The 22,631-nt window shown below is 36.9% G+C and overlaps 4 protein-coding genes across 7 annotated transcripts; 3 read left to right on the plus strand and 1 right to left on the minus strand.

Moving 5' to 3' along the window:
* Positions 1 to 2,987: 2,987 nt before the first annotated feature.
* LOC100808380 (pentatricopeptide repeat-containing protein At2g16880) lies at positions 2,988 to 16,046 on the minus strand. Of its 4 annotated transcripts, none has more exons than XM_041005880.1 (3): positions 13,438 to 16,046; positions 11,556 to 12,061; positions 2,988 to 3,423 (listed from the first exon to the last, which is right to left on the minus strand). In XM_041005880.1, the coding sequence occupies exon 1, from the start codon at positions 15,826 to 15,828 to the stop codon at positions 13,543 to 13,545; it is 2,286 nt and encodes a 761-aa protein (XP_040861814.1). In that variant the 5' UTR covers positions 15,829 to 16,046; the 3' UTR covers positions 2,988 to 3,423; positions 11,556 to 12,061; positions 13,438 to 13,542. The 4 variants fall into 4 exon arrangements, with proteins under 4 accessions (XP_040861814.1, XP_040861813.1, XP_040861812.1 ...); XM_041005879.1 differs by having other exon boundaries at positions 11,498 to 12,061; XM_041005878.1 differs by lacking the exon at positions 11,556 to 12,061.
* Positions 9,301 to 10,084, plus strand: LOC102663210 (uncharacterized). Its single transcript, XM_006590134.1, has 2 exons — positions 9,301 to 9,647; positions 9,760 to 10,084. Exons 1-2 carry the CDS (start codon positions 9,301 to 9,303, stop codon positions 10,082 to 10,084), a joined length of 672 nt encoding a protein of 223 aa, XP_006590197.1.
* Positions 16,047 to 16,556: 510 nt separating the features above from the next.
* Positions 16,557 to 18,915, plus strand: LOC100526980 (uncharacterized). Its single transcript, NM_001249878.2, is given in 3 exon segments — positions 16,557 to 16,768; positions 18,097 to 18,439; positions 18,746 to 18,915. Coding segments are annotated over 3 exon segments (558 nt in total). The 5' UTR covers positions 16,557 to 16,619; the 3' UTR covers positions 18,812 to 18,915.
* Positions 18,916 to 19,840: 925 nt separating this feature from the next.
* On the plus strand, positions 19,841 to 22,235 carry LOC100306085 (uncharacterized). Its single transcript, NM_001250366.2, has 3 exons — positions 19,841 to 20,164; positions 21,277 to 21,619; positions 21,937 to 22,235. The coding sequence occupies exons 1-3, from the start codon at positions 20,010 to 20,012 to the stop codon at positions 22,000 to 22,002; spliced, it is 564 nt and encodes a 187-aa protein (NP_001237295.2). The 5' UTR covers positions 19,841 to 20,009; the 3' UTR covers positions 22,003 to 22,235.
* Positions 22,236 to 22,631: the final 396 nt, after the last annotated feature.

A 22,631-nucleotide genomic window follows, 5' to 3' on the forward strand; every position in this document is an offset into this window, starting at 1 on the left:
CACAGAGAGAGAAATGAGTAATTCCAACCACAAGTTTATAAATGATTACCGACATTAAGTACCTTTTTTTCCCTTTCTTACAAAGGAAGTGAACCTAAATCATTGAAGGTTATAAAAAGAGGTTAAAGTTTTATAAATTTGCAAGCCAGAAAGCCCAATATTCTGGGTTTGTGATTGCTTGCAAATGCTAAAATGATTCAAGATTTGTGTCTGATTACTGGGTCCAAAAATTATATTCCATGGGAATCTAATAATAGTAATTTAAGCCCCAAATAAAGCATCTTACATAAAATTTCCCCACTTTTTTCCTATTAAAGGTTACCATACCTCATCAAAGGCCCAAACTAGTCCAACTTTTCTATGTAATGAAAATCATTAAGACAAACAATTAAATAAGTAGAAAAATTATAACAAAGTCTAGCTTTCGGATGGCAATGGACTATCATGCAGGAAGCGTAAAAAAAAGTACCTCATGGATGATGCTCTCTTATAACTAATTTTGTCACATCAAATAAAAACACTTGACTACATAAAGGGAAAGCTAGGGAGTTAAGATTCCAAATGAAGTGTTCTTGGCATAAATGAGGGAAAACTTTATATGTAAAGAGCAGAAAAAAGAATAAAGATTCTTTTGATCCGTTGTTTCAATATCTATTTTTTCTTGTCCATTCTATGATAAGCATGAATGAAATATATATATATATATATATACATATCAGATTGATTTAATGTGTAAATATATGTAAAAGATTTTCCTTTTTATCTACCTCTTTAAAATATATATTTATCGTCTGCATCTTTTTCCTTTATATCATATAACAATGGTACATGGCTATGTAAATTTGGGTTCAACTTATTCTTGGCCCAATTATAATCAGGCCTGATATGATATCATGCTACACAGACACAAATTAGGGCTATTGGTGAGGCGGGAAACCGATCATTAGGAGTAACAATTGTATAGTGGATTCAAATTCAATAGTCAATTTGCGTATTTGATTTGGCCTATTCTCGAGACGTAACAACTTTTCTGTGCTGGCTTCTAGAAAGAACTTAACAAAATTAATCCTAACCTAACATGCTAGTTACCTCTTTTATCGTCTACAGTTCCATTTCACAATAACATGCAACTTTACTAGAAGAGAAGAATGATTATCCATAATTCATTCCTCCATAAAGCACTAAACTGGTAGCTCCTACCTTTTCTCTTTCAACCTCGACAATTCCCAAGGAATCCAAATTTTTACCAACCACCTAAACAATGTTTTAGGATCCAAACCCTACCGACAACTGAGTTAAGCAGTTAAAAAGCAAAGTTAGAGGAAAAATAATAACGTCCACAAAAATAATATGCATATACTTTTACATTTAATTTTAACTGAGTTTAAGATATGGCTCCACTCACATTTTTAAACCTTCTCAGGTTCTACGTATCATAGTACATTCACATTAGAATAAATTTGCAGGGTTTATGACTCACTTGGTTTTACCTGGGAATCTAATAATCATTTTTGTGGTTTTGAGACGATTTACCGTTGATGAAATTCTTTAGTCAATATGTAAGAGCCTGTGCTGCTAGTCCATATGCATATGCCTACTAAGAAGGAATGGAGACAGCAAAAAAATAGTTTTAAAAAAATCACTTGGGCATTTCCAAGACATTACCCAATATAAAAAAGAAATTGTCCCATTCAAATTGCTCTTGGCTCCTAGGAACTGAATTTTTTATATTTCAAAATTACCCTTATGATAGAATCATGCTTTCATTGAATAAAATACATAATAAAATTATGATTTTATTGTTATACGATTTTCACATCCCCTTATTATAATTAAATTGTGATTTCATTGTATATTTTTTTCCGTCCAAGATATAATTGTGTAAAAAGGGGTGCAAATAAATTACAAACAAAAATATGTTTTTGTGTAATTTTTTTCACCCCTTTTTATGCAATGGAAAAGTGTTTCCGTTAGGTATTTTTTCATAAAAAATTAATTACAAAATTAAGTTACTTTTTTACTTGAATTAATTTTGATAAAAATCACATTAATGACAACATAAATTGCTTTTTTAACCCTGGTCAAATTATTTGTTACATAAATTAATTTTTTATTTAAATTTAAATTAATAATAACATAAATTACTCTTTTTAATTATAATTAAAATAATATCATGAATTGATTTATTTATGATTAATAAAGATAATTCTTATAATATCTAAAAAAAGGTAATTTTTATAATAATTAATTTGATTACCTTTATAAATGATAACTTGTATCCAATTAATTTAATTTTAGTTTAAAAAGCTATTGAGTACTATTAAAAATGATAAGTTATATCATAATTAATTTGATTATTTTATAAAAGCTAACTTATATTTATAATTAATAAAAAAATCATTAAAAAACACAACAAAAATACAATTTTGTTAGATTTATTTTTCTGCCGTCCAAGATGCATTACAGAATCATGTTTCCTTTCCCAATGAAATTATGATTTTGTTACATGAGTATACAATGGAATCATGAGGAGAAGGCATGAGGAGAAGGCATTGGGACCAATAGCAACTCCCAAAAAGAAATGATCCATTAGGTTATGGTTATACTGTAATCGACTTTACTGCAAAATTGTTGAATGAACAAACCGAATATAAACTTTGCATCGAAATCAATCAAATCTTCTTTCCACCACAGCACTTAACAGAACCCGAGTTATATTATGTAGAATAGAGCAATCTCATGTCATAGTACAATTATGATTTAAGCATAATAATTTAATTAAACAATTCAGTGTAAAAAAAAAAACTGTTATCTAATAATCAATTGTGGTATGATTAAAAAATATCAACTTTAACAGCAATTATTTTAAAAATTGTTAGGACAAGTTTTTTCTATTACTAATGCATCAAAATTAAACTCCAAAATCCAAGTTAATTTAATTGTGGTACAAGACCAGTCGACGTAATGAATTTTTGGAGCTCAACTCATAACAAGAACTTGGGAATCCAAATCATAACAAAACTAGGTACATTTTAGTTTCACAAAAAGGTAAAAACCCCAAAGATCTAAACCGAACAGGTTGTCCCATTCCGTTCTATTCATATGCCAACACCATCTTAAATCTTACATTGATAACAAATGAATCACACCATCGAAAGCTTAAAGTACCCCTTTCTCCTCTCGGAATCTTGTAGCATTACACTTATTATCCTGGTCATAGTAAAAGCTGATTTCATGTTATAAAATCATCATTATCACCCAGATAGTCAGATCATGAATCAGCCACAGATGTAGCCTTCAAGTGATTGCTTGTTACGTCAGTAAGGATGGTTGCATGAACTGCCCTTTTATCAATCACCAGTCAAGTTTTCCCCCGAGCAAAAACTCACTCGAGCTTCTTTCACCTCACTTTGCAGGAGAGACCTGTAATGTTTTTATGTCAAAATGACCAGGCTAACTTATCAATAGGATATATTTCAACATAAAAATAATGTTTAACCAAAATGTTCAAAACATCTACAGCAGAAAATATCAAATCAAGAATCCTCCAAGCCTTGTCTATTAGTTGCTGCAAATATTTACCAACCATTTTTATAAAGTTTACATGGACAGTTAATTGTTAAAAGAACAATCAGGGTGACAAATAAAATAAGAAACTTCAGATTTATAATCACAACAAACAAACACAGTGACCTTCCGGTATGCATAATAGAATGCTGGAACAATGAATACTGTAAGTACATTATGATGTATACTCTCATAATAATTAAACAACCATCTTTTGAATTACCAAAATGGTTTTTTACAATTATATCTTTTGAATCAATAATATTTTGAATTGGCACCAACATATTAAGAGTTCACTGATGATCCAATGCAGCTAGAGAATCGTTCTATTAAAGCAATTCCGTGCTGCCGCATATTATAAAGCATAATCATATCTCAGACATGTACAAGTTCATTTAAACTTGAACTACAGCATCCCCATCTAAAATTCCCAAAAAGACATGAACAAGGCAGGCAAATACACATATAAAGTATGTTGGCTAAACAGTGAAAAAAGCTGAAAATTTCTCTTAAATATTTCTTCCAAAACCCCACCTCCTGTTAATTGCAATTTAAGAAGGTGAGCATAGATGGAGACCCTGACATACCTTAGCAATTCGACAAAACATAAGAATCAAAATCCTAGAAGGGGGGATATATATAGAGATAGACAAACAAACACTGAAGATAAAAAGGCATTCCGTTCTGTGCAAACTTAGAAAACCATAAATAGTTCATTTTAATTAGGTAAAAACCATATAATGATTAAACACTAATATTTCACCTAATGACAGTAGATTACAATTGGTATTATGATTAAAAAGTGGGTAGATAAGTACATGTTTCAAAGAAAGAAGTTTAGGCTACAAAGAAAGTAAGACAAAAGACAGACCATTTTAGTCACTGAGGAAATCAAATTTAGAAACATTGGATCAGGCAGTCTGTGACATAAATCAGTGGAAGGGTAAAAGCATGTGAATTTAAAACGGGCAAAATTATTAACTTATAACCCAACAAAATTGTCAATGACCACAAATGGAAAAAAAATAAAAGAAATGCTTGATATATCAAGCAGCAGTTCAAAGAAAACCATATGTTGAACCATTTCAAATAACTGCAATCAGACAAAAAAAAGTGTTCAACATGCACCTTGTGGTTTAGAGATGAAGTACTAAAGTGAAAACAAAAAAAACTGAGTCTAACAGGAAATCATGTCAATTTTTACGTAATTACATAAATTGGATCCGAGTATGGGAGTGTTTGGAAGAACTTATATGGAGTTTATTTGGGCTTATAAAAGTAGGCTATGACCATATAAAATCTTTTTTTAGCTCATGTCAGTAAGCTTCACGGTTAAACTATGATATAAGTTCTCGTGTAATATGCTTATTGAAAAAGTACCAAGTTGTATACCTAAATGCACCCTTTGTCTTATTAACTTCTTGCAGGAGTATGAGTAGTACAGTGAAACCAATAAACTTAATCCATATCCAAAATGCTGCACAAAATCAGATGCATAAACTACTAAAACAATGCCCTGTTCAGCATTTTATTCACATGTGAATATCATAATTAGTAAACAAATTCATTTTATGCGAGAAAAAGAGATAGATAGATAGATGAGAGAGAGAGAGATAGTGAGTGGGTCACTGTTACGACCAGAGGGAGAGGTAGAGAGAGAGAAGGGGCGAGAGAGAGAGAGGATCCCCGACGGAGCTATGTAGGAACAAGGCGTGGACAACATCTCAGGTACTCTCATGCAAACTGGAGGGAGAGATCCGCTATTTCATCTTTCTACTTCACAAGGTTCCCCGAAGATGCAACGGAGAAAGATCTTTGGGCCCAGTTCAAAAAATGGGGGGATGTGAGAGAAATTTTCATCTCCAAACAAAGGAACAAAGCCGGTAGGAAATACAGTTTTGTGAGGTTCAGAGGGGTGTCCGACGTGCGTAGATTGGAAAGACAGCTAGACAACATCATTGAAGTTGTACGTGAACATTTCAAAATATGGGAGAGAAAAGGCGAGGTATGAAGAACTCAGATTAAAACCCAGGCCACAAGTGGATGGTGACAACAATGAAGTGGCAGCAGCTCGACAAACAGCACCGCAGTGCAGGGTACCTTCAGTGTCATACGCGAAGGTGGTGGCCACAAACACAACGAATGCAGGGCAATGGAGGAACCCACAGATTACGACATTCAAACCTGATGGATCATATTCATCGGTCCAGCTTGAGATCCCGACAGGGGAGAAGAAATGGAACAGTGACGAATGGGTGGGCCGGCTGAAGAAACTGAGGATATTCAACAGAGTTGAGGACGAAATCCCTTGGGATGTAGGAACAAACGTGGTGCCAAAATACCTAGGAGATGACATGATACTCCTTCTTGGCCTCACCGATACCAAAGCAGAAGAGCTGGTCAACGAAGAAACTAGGCATGGCTTGTCTCCGTTTCACTCGTTAGAGAAATGGAATCCGACATTGAGACCAGGACACGGACTGGTCTGGGTTCAATGCTGGGGCATTCCATTAGTAGCATGGGATATTGCGCAACTTCGCAAAATCGTGGCAGCAATAAGGGACCTGGTGGAGGTGGATGACGACGGAGAAGAGTTGCGGAGGTTAGACAGGGCAAGGGTTCTCATCAGAACCCCATGGAGGCCTATACTCCAACACACATTTGACATTCACATGGCGGGGAGGTCCACAAAGTTCACATCGTCAAAGAAAACGGGAACAACACCGGAAAGTGTTTTTGCCATTTTCAGAGCGCCCTTTGGTCGTCGGATGAAATCGATTCAGACGACAGCGACACCGGCACCCTGCTGTCGAAGATGATCAGAGCATTTGGAACTGAGTACATGCCCAGAAGTTTCACCGGCGACTGCATCGGCAGATTCACGAACCAGGACAACGCGACGATACCCAATGGACCACGAGACGAGGAAGATCCAATGAGTAAGGATCGTGGTAGGTGGGCACACTGCCCCAACCACAAAACACGCGTCGCAAAACTGGAAGCTGGAAAAGGGTTAGAACCTACAGCGTGGTCCATGCCAAACGCAGAGGTATGTTTTGGCGAAGAGGAAACTCGTAGAGCACAAAAACAGCAACATCACGGGAGCAGAGGCACAACAGTCATGGTACATTGGTGCACTGAAATAGAAAAGGCTAACTCTGCCTAGGGCCAAAAGGTGGATGACAAGGATTGCCCCAACAGGTCACAACTGCAAACTAACAAAGAGAAACATGACATGAGAGTGGATGATAAGGGGCCCACAAATACTATGGGCCTTACTATTCACACCACCGCTGAAAAGCCACACCAGGATAGCAACAGCCCACAATACCACAAAATGGAAAACACAAGCGCTTTGAAAGTGTATTCGAGGAATGGGGGGTGCAGAAAGCAGGAGGCCCATCTTAGTGGAAACGAGAAATTAACAGAAGCAAATATAAATTTAAATAAACAGCAGCAGCCCATCGTGCTCATCGAGACAACAAATATATGCTACGAAGGACACAAACCACCCACGGACATAGCACCACTGCAACCTGGAATGTAAACTGAAAATGGGGAGACACCACCAATCATCACTGGAGTCAGCACATACCAGCTAGAGGAGGCAACATCTCAATGGGAGTTGGCAAAAGAATTGGGGGTGACATGTGAAACAGAGCATGTTAAAATCGTTGACAGAATCAGAGCAATGGAGAACAGAGACAGGAAAGTGGCAGAGATACTGGGAAATAGGAATATTCTCTCAAAAATATCATATCCTACAATATCAGAGGGCCAGGGAGGGGGGTGAAGTGGACAGCAATTAGGAGATTGGTCAAGAAACACTAAGTAGACATGCTATGCATTCAGGAGACTAAGAAGGAGCAAATTGACAAGACCATGTGCCAGGCTTTGTGGGGAGACCCTGAAGTTAGCTAGTAATTACAACCTGCATCAAACACAATAGGAGGACTATTGTGCCAATGGAACGAGCAAGCTTTCAAAGTGGAAAGAAAGGTCACTGGAAGGGGGTTCATCTTACTGGAAGGAGTGTGGACTCAAGAGGCTCAAAAAGTTTTTATAGTTAACATATATGCTCCATGTGATGTTCATAGCAAGGGTGCTTTGTGGGACTCTGTCAGGCAGCTGAAAAACCTAAATCCTGCTGGCCTTTGGTGTTTACTAGGAGATTTCAATAGCATCAGACATCCATCAGAAAGAGTGGCGTGTCTCAGAGGGGGGTGGATGACAACACCGTCAGTGAGTTCAATGACTGGATAGCAAAGCTAGAAGTAGAAGAGATACCATGTGTAAGGAGAAAATTTACGTGGTTCAGCCCAAATAGGGCTGCTAAGAACAAATTAGATAGAATATTTGTTTCTGATGCTTGGCTCACTAAATGGCCTAGAAGCACCCAATTCATCTTGGACAGAAACTTTTCGGATCATTGTCCTGTCCTGCTTAGATCTAAAAATGTGGACTAGGGGCTCAAACCTTTCAGGGTTCTTGATTGCTGGCTAAAAGATAAGTCATTTGGGAATATAGTCAAGGAGTGCTGGACAAACACACAACCAAGGGGTTGGAGGGGGTTTCGCACTCAAAGAAAAAATCAAAAGACTTAAGGAGAGGATGAAATTATGGAACAAGGAGCAGTTTGGTGACACACTTAAGAAGGTCCAAGAGATTGAGGCTGACCTAAACAAGCTGGAAGATGCTAGCACTGATAGACAATTGTCCTCCCAAGAACTGGCGATCCGTAAAAAGCTACAGGAAGATCCATGGATAGCTGCTCAATCACATGAGTCCTTATTGAGACAGAAGGCGAGATCAAGATAGATCAGAGAAGGGGATTGTAATTCACACTATTTCCAGCTGCTGATGAATTCTAACAGCAGAAAAAATGCAATCAAAGAAGCGTTTATTGATGGTTCATGGGTAGAGGAACCGATAAGATTGAAGGAGGAAGTTCGTAATTTCTTCTTGCATAGATTCCGTGAACCCGAGCAGGACAGACCAGAATTTAATGGAATCAGATTTCCTAGTATTGGGCAGCAACAAAACGATATGCTGGTTGGGCGTTACCATGAGGATGAAATAAAGATGGCTGTATGGGATTGTGGAAGTGAGAAAAGCCCAGGACCTGATGGATTAAACTTCAAGTTCATTAAGCAATTTTGGAAGTTACTAAAACCTGATATCATTCGGTTCCTTGATGAATTTCATGTCAACGGGATTTTTCCAAAGGACTGCAATGAATCTTTTATCGCCCTAATCTCTAAGGTGAACGATCCACAAAATCTTAATGAATACAGACCTATTTCACTAATAGGCTGTGCGTATAAGATTGTGGCCAAGCTTCTAGCAAACAAAATGAAAAAGGTAATGCCAGACATAATAGATAAAAGACAGTCTGCATTCATAGGTGGAAGACACTTGTTGCATAGTGTATTGATAGCCAATGAAGCGGAGGAGGAAGTAAAGAGATGCCAAAAGCCAAGCATGGTGTTTAAAGTAGACTATGAAAGGGCATACGACTTCGTCTCGTGGGATTTCTTATCATACATGATGCGGAGATTGGGCTTTTGTCCCAAGTGGATACATTGGATCGAGGGATGCCTTAATTCTGCCTCGGTTTCAATATTGGTAAATGGTAGCCCCACCACTTAAATCATTCCACAAAGAGGCCTTAGACAAGGTAATCCCCTAGCGCCTCTACTGTTCAATATTGTTGCGGAAGCTCTAACCGAACTGATGAGAGAAGCAGTGGATAAGAAGTTGTTTAGCGGGTTCCTAATGGGGAAAAACAATGAGGCAGTCAGCATCCTACAATATGCTGATGACACCATATTTTTTGGTGAAGCTACAATGCAGAATATGAAGGCAATCAAAATCATTCTGAGGAGTTTTGAACTTGCATCAAGCCTCAAAATCAATTTTGCAAAAAACTGTTTTGGGGCAATTGGGAAATCAGATCAGTGGAGGAAGGAGGATGTTGAGTATCTAAATTGTAGCATGCTGTCCATGTCATTCATGTATTTGGGTATCCCCATTGGTGCAAACCCAAGACGTAACGAGTTGTGGGATCCTATCATTAGAAAGTGTGAGAGAAAATTAGTCAGATGGAAACAAAGACACATATCTTTTGGGGGGAGAGTGACCCTTATACATGTAGTCGTTAATCTATTCTCATTTATTTTTTCTCATTTTTAGGGTACCCACCAAAGTAGTGAACAAGTTGGTCAGTATTCAACGTAGATTTCTATGGGGCGGTGGAATGGAGCAAAGGAAGATTGCGTGGGTCAAATGGGAAACGGTGTGTCTCCCAAAAGACAAAGGGGGTCTAGGCATAAAGGATCTCAAGACATTCAACACAACATTGCTTGGGAAGTGGAGATGGGATCTATTTCAGCAGCATGGGGAACTGTGGGCCAAAATTATGGATTCTAAATATGGTGGATGGAGATCCCTGGATGAAGGAATAAGAGGCAGCAATGAATCTCCATGGTGGAAGGATCTAATGATGGTGATTCACTAACAGCAACGGAGTACTGTACTTAAAAATGAAACAACATGGAGGGTGGGATGTGGAGACAAGATTAGGTTCTGGGAAGATTGCTGGATTGGCACTGATGTACCATTAATGGTAAAATATCCTAGATTGTACCAAATTTCATGCCAGCAACAACAATTCATCAAGCAAATGGGGAGCCACACAGATGCAGGTTGGGAATGGAATTACATTTGGAGGAGACCCTTATTTGATAATGAAGTTGACATGGCTGATGGATTTTTAGGGGAGACAGCACAGACAGCAATCCAACCACATAAAGCAGATACTTGGGTTTGGAAACCTGATCCAAGTGGACAATATACAACAAAAAGCGTGTATGATCTGCTCTTGGGAGAATCATTGGGGGAGAACCGGGATGGAGGTTTTTTGGAACTATGGAAACTTAAGATCCCAGCCAAATCAGCAGTGTTTGCATGGACGCTAATCAGAGACCGATTACCAACGAAGTCTAATTTGAGAAGGAGACAAGTTGAGGTAAATGACATGTTGTGCCCATTTTGCAGAAATAAGGAGGAGGATGCAGCCCATTTATTCTTCAATTGCAGCAAAATCCTACCTTTATGGTGGGAGTCATTGTCTTGGGTGAACATAGCAGATACCACAAAATCCGAGGGATCATTTTTGCAACATGACAGTGGGAATGTTGATGGGATAAAATCCAAAAGATGGAAGTGTTGGTGGGTAGCTTTAACATGGATCATCTGGCAGCAAAGAAATATGATAGTTTTTTAAAATGAAACCTTCAATGGAAGCAAGTTGTTGGATGATGCAATACTCCTAGTTTGGACATGGCTCAGATCCATGGAGAAAGATTTTGCATTGCACTTCAACCAATGGTCCACTAACCTAAGAGAAGGTTTTTGTACTTAGGAAAGGATAGTAGTTGCTGGACATGTGTAATATTTTATAGAGTGGCTAGCTCGGTTCCTTATCAGCATAGTTGTCAATACCCGCGGAGCAGCAGACCCCAAAAGTGGGATAGCGGGATAGCGGATAGCGGGATGACTGCTATTATAATGTTTTTTATATATGTTAAATAATTAATAATATGTATATATATAAGTTCAAAAACAGAAAAATAACCGAAAACATAATTACTTAAACAAAAGTTACAAAACATAAAGTAAAAAGTCAAGCTAATAAACATTGATTATTATGAACTACTGATTGACTGTGGAAATTAAAACAAGTGGATAGCATCAAAACAATACTAAATAAAAATAATAATAAAACATGAGAGGGCAATATTAATTAATATCTAAATATAATGAATTGAAAACTGATTATATGCACACATATCCCAGCTCATGGCACCCACACTGAAAAAAAAAAGGCAATTAAATAATTAGGAAAAAAAAGAAACAATAAATAGAAAACCTCAAGCAAGGAAACGATGTCGCAGACTCATAGCGTATTGGGAAAGAAAGGTACGAACAATGTCGCAGACTCGCAGCGTGCTCCTGGGTGTGGAGGAGGTAGCGGCGCTCGCCGGTGTCGCAGGGGTCACATCCTTGCCGGGGTGTTGCAGCCTCGCAGGTGTGAAGAGCAGCAACATGCTAGGGTTTTCGACTTCCAGCTATGGAGCCCTGAGTAGGTAATACAAAAACGAAAATACCAAAAATACCCTCACTTTCCCGCATTAAGTGAGGGCATTTTCGGAATTTCCACAGCTTCAGTGTAGCGGCACGAAAATCCGGTCCAGATCCCGCGCCACTCTGCCACGCTCCGCCGTGATAGCAGCCGCGCCAACCGTGATGTTGAACCACGCCGCTACGTCCATCCCCGTCGCAGATGGGAGCCGCGACGCCCGCAATTGACAACATAGCTTATCAGATTTTCTAGTCTGACCAAAGGAACCAGCTGTCTGCATACTCTCATCATGTATCTTTAGTACCACTGGTACTCTTAATATATATATATATATATATATACCTATTTTTGCTGAGCAAAAAATAAAATAATTAGTAAACATTTTCCAATAACATTGTATATAAGCTCTCTCATTTAACTTCCCAAAACACTTAGTTGCATAAGTTGATTTCAGCTTATGGAAGAAACTAATTTCACCTTATTTTCTTCTCTTATACGTATAAATGAAGAACTTCATCCAAATAGGGCCTATGACCTTCTCATAAGCTCTTTTTAGCTTATGTCAGCAACCTTTTAAACTTAAAATACAAGCTCTTATGTGATAATCTCATAAAAAAAGTACTAATTAAATTGTTTACCTAACCACACCATATGTTATGTCTTATTAACCTCTTCTTGTCACAGATTTGACAGGAAAGCAGGAGACAGTTGAATAGTACAGTGAAACTGATAAACCTAATTCGTATCCAAAATACTGGACAAAATGAGATGCACAAACTACAACAGGAATGCCCTGTTCAGCATTTTATTCACATGTAAACATAATTAGAACTCAGTTTTCAAACTCCCACAACAACAGCAATACCCAAAACTTATCCCACTAGGTTGGGTTGACTACATGGATCAATCACGGCGTTGACAGATTTGATGAAAAGTAATAATCATATGCCTATGATTTGGGAAGTTAGAAACTTTTATTTCATTCTCATATGTCCTGCATCAATTTATAAATATAATAAAAATTTATTAATTGTATGCATCAATTCTGCTCACAGATCAAGAACAAAAACCAAGAAGTCCGCATCACTACAGCATATAAAAAAAGAAATGGAATGTCACCACTATAAACACTAGATTGATACCAAAATAGAGTTGAAGGATATTTACACGTGTCTGAAATTACATAATAACATAATCCAGCAATATTTTATCAGCAAGTTATCTAAGTTTCAGCACAGTGTATTATAGTTTGGCATGAATACTGAATTCTTACTGGTACTAGTACAAATAAAACCAGGAACTAAATCAACAAGAAGAACAAAGTCGAAGGGAGGACCTTGATATAAAATATAGTATGAGCCTACGACAATTACAATCTCCACTAATGTATGGATAATTCTACACTCTTAACTCACACAAGAAACTCCTTGTACTGATTAGCTAATTCTAGGAACAAACAAAATAAAGCAAATGCATGTGTTGGCAGAACAAATTGGATGCCTTCTCTCACACCCCCTCTCGTATGACTCAACTCTGATTGTTCTCTCATATTTACACCCTGGGCCCACAATTTAACTCCCTCTTCCTTCTACATACTAACCCTATTATGTTCAAATAAAACCCTACTACGAGTGCTCTGAAAAAAAAAAATCAGAAATACATGAACTGGTAGCAAATAAGACATATGGCATGTTGGCTAAATAAGCAAATTGGAAGATGGAACTTACATGAAATCATTGAATGTCATCATAACTGCACCTCTACAACATGTTTCAGCATCATGGGCATCCCAAATCCATATGCCAAGATAAATACCTAGCCAATTTATTGTTTCAATTTGCATGGTCAACTTTCGATATGCTTTTGCGCCTCTTCAAAAACCCATCCATTAGCTTGATATATGTATATTTATTTAAACTAACTCCCTTCTGTTCTGACTCTTGAAATAGTTTCATTGCCTCCTTGTACTTCCCCTGGGTACACAAATCACTTATTTGCTGAGAGTACATAATATCACTTGAAGCATCAAGCTCTTGGGAAGTGTCATGAGTTTTCACAGCTTGCCCTGTCTCTGAAAGTTTTGACATGAATTTCTCTGCTTCCTCGGTCCTACCAGCATGAGTAAGTGCCCTAACAATGGCATTGTAAGTATACTGGTCAGGCTCAAATTTTTTAACCTCCATATCAGTCATAAGATCAAACGCTTCGTCCAATCTCCCTTCTTTGCAAAGGTATGAAATCATTGTGTTGTATGTAACTACATCAACAGAATTCTGTTTAGAGATCCATGAGTTAAAGAGTTTAAAAGCTTTCTCCAGCATGTCCACTCTGCAAAGTCCTCGAAGGAGAATGTTACGTGTAAAGATATCTGGTTTGAATGAGTTCCCTACCATTTTGTTATGGAACTGAAATGCTTTATCCACCATTCCCTCCCAGCAGTAACCATGAATAATTATGTTACATGAAACCTCATCAGGGACCAAACCCTTCTCCAAAAGCTCATTCAATTTATCCACTGCTTGGTCAGTTTTCCCAGACAGGCATAACCCTCTGATTAGAGGGTTATAACTGACAACACTAGGAACAATCCCTCTCTTCTTCATCTCTTCCCAAAGCTTCAAAGCTTTGTCTTCTTGCTTACCCTTAAAGTATCCCATGATCAGAGTTCCATAGGTCACCTCATCAAGAATATAACCTCGCTTCCTGGCCTTCACAGTCAACTCATATGCCTCTTCAGGCTTCTTCTCCATACACAAAGTGTGTAACATGGTGTTAAGAGTACAAATATCTGGTTTCAACCCCTTCCTTGCCATCTCATCCATCATCCTAAATGCCTCTCCCAGCTTCCCAGCTTTACAAAAACCATTAATCATAGTATTATAAGTAAAACAATCGGGAGAAACCCCACTCTCGACCATCTTCACCACAGCATCACTCGCTTCATTGATCTTACCTTCCTTACCGAACCACTTAACCATTATATTGTGAGTCACCGCATTCGGCTCAACACCCCCCCTCGACTTCATTTCCTCCAACAACCTAAACCCCTCCGTGCTGCCACGCCACTTAAAACACCCATCAATCAAAGTATTATAAGTAACAACATCCGGAATCAACTTCAAACTCTCCATCTCGTCTCTAACCCTAATCGCCTCATCAATCTTCCCCTCATCACACAGCCCTTTCACCAAGGTATTATAAGTCCAAACATCGGGCAGCATACCATCTTTGGTCATCAAGTCAATAACCACAGAAGCCTCCTTCAACCACTTCAACCTGCAATACCCATGAACAAGGATATTATAAGTATTCTTATTAGGAACCAACCCGGCATTCTTCATTTCCTGAAGCACATCCCTTACTTTAGTCAACTGACCCTTCTTACACAAGGCATCCAAGATAGTGTTGTAAGTGATGTTATCTGGAAAACAGCCGAATTCGGCCATTCGGTTGACGAGGGCGAATGCGTGGTTGAACTTGTTTTGGATGCAGTGGCCATAGATTAAGATGTTGAAAGTGTTGGTGTTGGGCTCAACGCCGAGAGCGAGGGAGTCTTCGAAGACGTGATCGGCGAGGAGAGCGGAGTGGGAGGAAGGGGAGCGGACGAGGGCGTTAAGGAGGGTGTTGCAGGTGAGGAGGTTGGGAGGGAAACGGATACGTTTCATTTTCTGGAAGAGCTGGAAAGCGAGGTGGGGTTGGTTGGCGTGGACGTAGGCGGCGAGGGAGGTGTCGAGGAGGGGTTTGGAGAGGGCGGGGTTGGGGCGGAGGAGGAGGGAGTGGAGGGCGTGGCGGTGGTCGGAGGAGATGAAGGAGAGGAGGAGGGACTTGGCGTCGGAGAACTTGCGGCGGGCGAGGAGGGGAGGGAGGAGGGAGAGGAGGAGGTCAGGGGAGGAGCAGAGGGACGGCGGCGCGTGGGTTTGGAGCCACCGGAAGAAGGAGAGGAGCGCGGCGGGGTCGGAGTTGAGGGGCTTGCGTGAGAGGATGGAGAGGATGAGAGGGAGAGTGAGGTGTGGGATGAAGGATTCTAGTTTCTCTGATTCCACTCCTCCACCGTTCTTTTTCTTCTTCTGAAGAACAAGAATTGAGGTTATGCTTTCCGCCACTTCTTCCTCCCTCATCTTCTTCTCTTCTCTTCTCTTCTCTTCTCTTTAGGGTTTAGGGTTTTGCAGAACAAAATAAGAAAATAGAAAATCTCGTTTATTTTAAAAGAAAAAGGGCTGATTTGAAATAGGAAGCACTTGAGCGTCACGAATCTGATTCTAATTGAAGCAAGTTCAAATTCGATTCTTGTGAAATTCAGATTTACGTATTCTTGGATCAATTTGTGTTGGATGAATTAGTTGTCATTTTTAAATAAGTCTTTTGACTAAATTTTTTTAATTCGATCCCAAAATTTGTATTTGTTTTTTTAATTAAATTTATGTTAGACCTGATTAAAAAACAAATAAAACTTAAGGACTCAATTAAAAGAAAAAAAAATTCAGAAACCTAACTAAAATTTTGGTAAAAGTTTAACAACTCATAGTAATTAAACAAAAAATTATACGTGTTTAAACTTTTCAGATCCAATTAAAAATTGAAATTTTTTTTTATTTTAGAAAAACCAGTTATTTTTTAAGAATATCATTTTTTAATTACTTTATAATTGAAAACAAATATAAATTAATTTGCATATTCTTTAAAAAATATATATAATTACAAGATTATCCTCTATCTATATTATAAACTAAAATATACTTAATTTAAATTAATTTTATATCATAATTTGAATTTTTATTTATAAATCTAATATAGAATTTATCATAAAATATAATTAAAGATAACTAGTGAATAGTGATTCTTTGTCATACACAGCATCATCTTCTACCTTGTGTTGTGTCTGTTTGTGTGAGTGGCATAGGCATAACCAATGGACGCCACGAAGGTAGTGACGCTGAAAGCAATCGAAGCAACTCCGTCAACCTTCAAAGACTACGGTCAGGTCATCGAGGCTTCGCCGGACGGCCAGGAATTTGGTTCCCACGATGCTCAACTCGACCTTTCTCAAGGAACTCCAAGGTTCCATTTTAATAAACATGTCAATTTTTTAGGGTTTTTCTCACTCACCCTTTTGTCTCTTCTCTTGTCAAGTCATTTTTAGCTATTTCATGTTCTGCATGTGCCTGCTCTATTAGTAATTACTATTTAATAGCCCATTTTAGAAACAATGAAATTTAAAGTAAACTCCTTTTGTTTCATTACTCCATGCATAATAATTAGCCTCCCAATCAGTAATCTCATTTTTTGCACCTTGTTCTTCCTCTGACTCACCTTATCATTTTACACCCAATATATTTGCATTTTGCAGCCTTAAGTTTATGTTGTAGTCCTTTCCTTTGTAGCACTTCTAAGGTATAAACACCACTAAACTGTTGAACTCCATCCTCAATTAGATAACAACATCCCCATAGAACACTGACATCAAGAAGAAACAATTTAGAAACTATATGGAACCAACTGCTGTGCTTGGTTCCCATCATAGGGATTTTCTTTTCTTAGATAGCTACTATATATGAGGTAGATAATTTGCCTGATCAATGCAGTTTTGTCATACAATAGTTGCAACTTGCAGGTAAATCAATGTCTTCACTTATATAATGACAATTAGTAAATCATATATAGAAATTGGGAAAAAAATTGTTATCAATTGTTATCACTTATATAATTTGTTTGCTGACATAGCATTTAACAGTACACTTAAGGCACATAGCATGCTATGTCAGGAGTTTCAGTTAACTTTGGTGATGGAGATTTAGCAGAAGGATTAACTTATCATAGGTTAAAAAACATTAAAGACTAATTTGTATTCACAAATAAATTCAGGTACAAAAAGTGCAGAATATTTTTAGGGACTAAATTACCGGTTTAGTATTTTTTTGAATTGTGAAATCTGAACTGTGGTTAAAATTTCAATATCACTAGGAGTAGTAATTGACTTTGGTTGGTTACATTTTATTTGATTAATCTATGTTTTTGCCAAATATAGATTTATAGAGATGAGTTGATTGTTTTACTTCATGTTGCTGTATTATCTTTGCTGTTTGGATTGTATTATCATGGCATAAAGTACACCAAGTTATCCTTTTCTTTTTATTCTTTTTTTTCGTTTTTAAAGATACATTTGAGGTATCATGTGGACAAAATATGCTTATCCCATCAAATTGCCAATAAATCAAAAAATTGCAAGGCATGGGAACTATGAACTTCACTGTGGAAACTCAGCAAAATCTGTTATTCTATACCTAGTTCATCATCCTTAGAGCTTGTAATCTTATAAAATGATTAGATTCCTTAATTTAGATTGGCATCGAGCTCCTATTATTGGAATTAGTTTGTATTTTTTATAGGTTCTACATTATGCATATTGAAAATCGCCCGCTTAAGTTTTCTAGTATTACACATCATGCAAGCGTGACTCAGTGCCTCGGGTCTATTGGTGGCCATGTTTGGTATCTTGGAGTGGCCAAGTCATCCATTGTTGATTCAAATGAAATCAAGGATGGCACAAGCAAGAAGATTGTGCAGTCACCTTCCGGTCATTCATATGTGCCTCCAGCCATTGAGGATGTCCAAGTTTTCAAGGTTGCAGGTTCCAAATTTCTTAAGCTTAACCGGGGAACATGGCATGCTGGCCCTCTATTTAAGGCAGCTGCAATCGACTTTTACAATCTAGAACTGAGCAACACAAATGTAAGTTTTTCACATTCCCCTTTCCTTGGTCATTAGCGAGTTACATGCATCTTAGTTCATTTGCAATGCTCTCCATAGAACCTGGGAGTTATAATTCATTTTGGTTTTTGCTTTCCTCTTTATTTTCTAGACTCTGCAATAACTTTTTGAGATCCTAACACAGTATAAATTTGGCTCCAAATATACAAGAACTAGTTTAGTTTTTTTGCTTTTCTCATTTTTGCAGAAGGTAAATTTTATTTATTTTTCTTTATGTTTTAGTGGATGTTGCTCTGGCTTATATGGCCTTTTTTATTCTATGCTCAGGTAATTGATCATACCACACACAGCTTTGAAAATGACAATGGAGTGGTCTTTTTAATTGATGAGTAACTTCATAGTTTACCACCGAGCATATGGATCAATGATTGTTCAAGCTTAATCAGAGGTCTCAGCATTCGAATTTGGGTATATACCTGCTTTAAATACTCGGAGGAAGAGTTTTGCAGTTTATAGTTGTCCTATCTGACTCGAAGAGAATTGCTTCCGGTAGAAGATATTTGTAATCTAAACCAAAAAAAAAAATCGTAGTTTTATCTAGTTTCCATCATTTCAACTGCTTCTGCATATTGTATATCATTAAATGACGACGTCATATATATGTTGTTTCTGGGAACTTCAGGTGTTGCTTCATATGGTGTCATTAGTAGAAGATTCCATTTTACCTGTATACTGTTCTGCAACAAGGTAGTCACTAGTTGACGTATAAAGGGCCAAATATGCATCATTTCTTATTTGCATTTTTCTACGTGTGAAAAACAAAATCTCTAATGGCTTATTAATTACTGAAATCTCTCTCTGTATATATAGTAGAGAGACTTGAATAATGTTAGCAGTTGATCATATGATTTTTTTAATAATTATCTTTAATGAAAATTAAATTGGTCACATCAATATTATTTAATGGGGATTGTTAACTTCCTCTTACTTCTTTTTAAGAAGTAAGCTTGCATTTACCACCTTTTTTCTTGAAAAAATAACATACTACAGTACTTCTTTTTTTGTTAAGTAATTTTAAATAAAAAGACATTTTTGTAATTTTATTCCCTAACAACTTTCTAAAATCACATTTGCTATCCAATATTTCTCTTTATCATAATTCCTGATTTCTTTCGTTCTTCCCGTGAATATACAGTATATTTAAAAAAATTTAATGTACACCACGTGAACCGATTCGAATACTAACCCATGAACTCAATGTCTGAAGTGTATTGATGGTGATCGATGAGTTTTTACAACACTGCCCGATACTTTCTTTAGAAAACCGAACTAAATTAGTAATTAAAGAAGTTAAGTAAAAAATTTGTGCTAAAAAAGAAAACAAAATTATGAATATAGTAGTTGATAACACAAGTTAAACTTGTAAGGATATCTTGTATTATTGGAAAATCTAGGGTCGTAATTACTGTGATACCAAATAAAAAAGAAAGGAAAAGCAACAACCGTGAATATTTCTTTCTTACAGCTACACACATAAACAATAGAATTGACCCTTGTGTGTTGTCTCTCTGAGATTGTGGTGAGTAGCATAATGGAGGCACCGAAGCTGAAGGTAGTGACACTGAAAGCCATCGAAGCAACTCCGTCAACCTTCAAAGAGTTCGGTCAGGTCGTGGAGGCTTCGCGAGACGGCCAGGAATTCGGTCCCCACGATGCTCAACTCGACCTTTCCCAAGGAACTCCAAGGTTTCTATTTCTATTTTTTTAGGGTTTTTCCTCACCCACCCTCTTGCCTCTTCTGGTCAATTCCACTTGTATTTATTGTAGTTTTTTTTTTTTAATGCAGTTATGCCATATAATAGTTGCAACTTGTTAATATCTTCACTTGTAATAAAGCATATGTAGAAATTGGGATAATTTTGTTATTATCAATTGCTATCAATATCTGAGTAACTCCAAAGAATCATGAAGTAGTAGTAGCTCAGATTCAATTGAGGTGCAATCTCCCCACAAATGCTCAACTTGAACTCAACTATGCCACCAATGAAAAGAATGGTTCAGACTTCAGAGACAAATAAAACCAACCTGGACTGGCAAAACAACCAATTCAACTTCAGGCTTGATTCCAAAACTCTTTTCTTCAAACAAACAAAGGGGGTTGTTTCAGAGAAAAAGTGAGACTTATATGATCTGCCGGGTTACCAAAGCAAAACATTTGGTAGGAATCATGAAAGCAAACTATCTGACATTTTATCTCAATGAACAAGGACTAATTAGCATGTCAGCATGGCATTTATGATTTAACAGTACACTTAAGGCACCTAACTTGCTATGTCTGTCAACTTTGGTGATGGAGATTTAGCAGAAGGATTAACTTATTATAGGTTAAAAAACTTCAAAGACTAACTTGTATTCACAAATAAATTCAGGTACCAAAAGTGCAGGACATTTTTAGGGACTAAATTGCCAATTTAGTCTTTTTCAAATCATTAAATCTGAACTGTGGTTAAAATTTCAATATGCCTAGGAGTAGTAATTGACTTTGGCTGGTTACATTTTATTTGATTAATCTATGCTTTTGCCAAATATCGATTTTTAGAGATGAGTTGATTGTTTTGTTTCATGTTGCAGTATTATCTTTGTTGTTTGGGTTGTATTATCATGCATAAAGTACACCAAGTTATCCTTTTCTTTTTCTTCTTGTCCCTTTTTGTTTTCATAAATAAATTAGTTAAATTTGAGGTATCTTGTGCTCTAATGAGCGGACTAAATCTGCTTACTCCGTATAATGATTATATTCCTTAATTAAGGCTGGCATCGAGCTCCTATTATTGGAATTAGTGTGTATTCTTTTACAGGTTCTACATTATCAAGCTTGAAAAATGCCCGCTTAAGTTTTCTAGTATTACACATCATGCAATCGTGACTCAGTGCCTCGGGTCTATCGGTGGTCATGTTTGGTATCTTGGAGTGGCCAAGTCATCTGTTGTTGATTCAAATGAGATCAAGGATGACACAGGCAAGAAGATTGTGCAGTCACGTTCTGGTCATTCATATGTGCCTCCAGCCATTGAGGATGTCCAAGTTTTCAAGATTTCAGGTTCCAAATTTCTTAAGCTTAACCGGGGAACATGGCACGCCGGCCCTCTATTTAAGGCTGCTGCAATGGACTTTTACAATCTAGAACTGAGCAACACAAATGTAAGTTTTTCACATTCCCCTTTCCTTGGCCATTGGCGAGTTGCATGCATCTTAGTTCATTTGCAATGCTCTCTATAGAACCTGGGAATTATAGTTCATTTTGGTTTTTGCTTTCCTCTTTATTTTCTAGACTCTTGTGTACTAACTTTTCAAGATCCTAACACAATATAAATGTGGCTCTAAAAATATAAGAACTAGTTTATTTTTTTTGGTTTGCTCATTCATGCAGAAAGTAAATTTTATTTATTTATTTATCTTTATGTTTCAGTGGATGTTGCTCTGGCTTATATGGCCTTTTTTATTCTTTCTATGTACAGGAGACTGATCATACCACACACTACTTTAAGAAGGACGATGGAGTGATGTTTGTAATTGACGATTAACTTCATAATTTTATCTAGTTTCCAGCATTTCAACTGATTCTGCATGTTATATTATACCATTAACACTTTGTTTGGTTTGAGTGACTTAGCAGGGAGTGATTTAAGTTGGAAGGATTTAGGAGAGATATAAATCATTTCCCTTGTTGTTTGTGTGAAATTACGAAGGATAAATTACAAAAATCCGTTATTTGGGACGGAAATTGAAGAGTGCGATATGCATTATTTTGTTTTCATCTTTGAGTTTTCTCGAGGTTTCATTATTAATTTGGTTTTTAAATTATTTAAAATGACTTAATTTGGATTCATTACCAAAAAAATATATTATTACCAAAAAAAATTGGTCCCTGAATTTCTAAACACTCAAATTAGGTCATCTAATTTTTTAAAAAATGTTTCAATCAAGTTCATTTCATTAAATTCCAGCAATTTTCACTTACAAATAGCGACAATTTTCCGGTTTCAATTTAATGAAAAAGGTATGATGGAAGCAATTTTAAAAATTAGAGAAACTAATTAAAGCATTTGAAAATTTAAGAATCAAATTGAATTGTTTTAAATAAGATTGGGACTAAATTAATAATCACGTCTTAATTTAACTACATATCCAAGCACATGTGATTCACAAGACA

Source organism: Glycine max, chromosome 10 (genome assembly GCF_000004515.6).
Source record: "Glycine max cultivar Williams 82 chromosome 10, Glycine_max_v4.0, whole genome shotgun sequence".
In the NCBI taxonomy this organism is placed as follows: Eukaryota; Viridiplantae; Streptophyta; class Magnoliopsida; order Fabales; family Fabaceae; genus Glycine; species Glycine max.

Excerpts from the sequence above, each read along its gene's own strand:
- LOC102663210 (XM_006590134.1), top strand. The coding sequence starts at position 9,301 with ATGAGAGAAGCAGTGGATAAGAAGTTGTTTAGCGGGTTCCTAATGGGG. Across the intron at positions 9,648-9,759 it reads TGGGATCCTATCATTAGAAA|GGTACCCACCAAAGTAGTGA; the intron begins GTGTGAGAGAAA and ends TCTCATTTTTAG.
- LOC100808380 (XM_041005878.1), bottom strand. The coding sequence starts at position 15,828 with ATGAGGGAGGAAGAAGTGGCGGAAAGCATAACCTCAATTCTTGTTCTT.
- LOC100306085 (NM_001250366.2), top strand. The coding sequence starts at position 20,010 with ATGGAGGCACCGAAGCTGAAGGTAGTGACACTGAAAGCCATCGAAGCA. Across the intron at positions 20,165-21,276 it reads CTTTCCCAAGGAACTCCAAG|GTTCTACATTATCAAGCTTG; the intron begins GTTTCTATTTCT and ends ATTCTTTTACAG. Across the intron at positions 21,620-21,936 it reads TAGAACTGAGCAACACAAAT|GAGACTGATCATACCACACA; the intron begins GTAAGTTTTTCA and ends TTCTATGTACAG.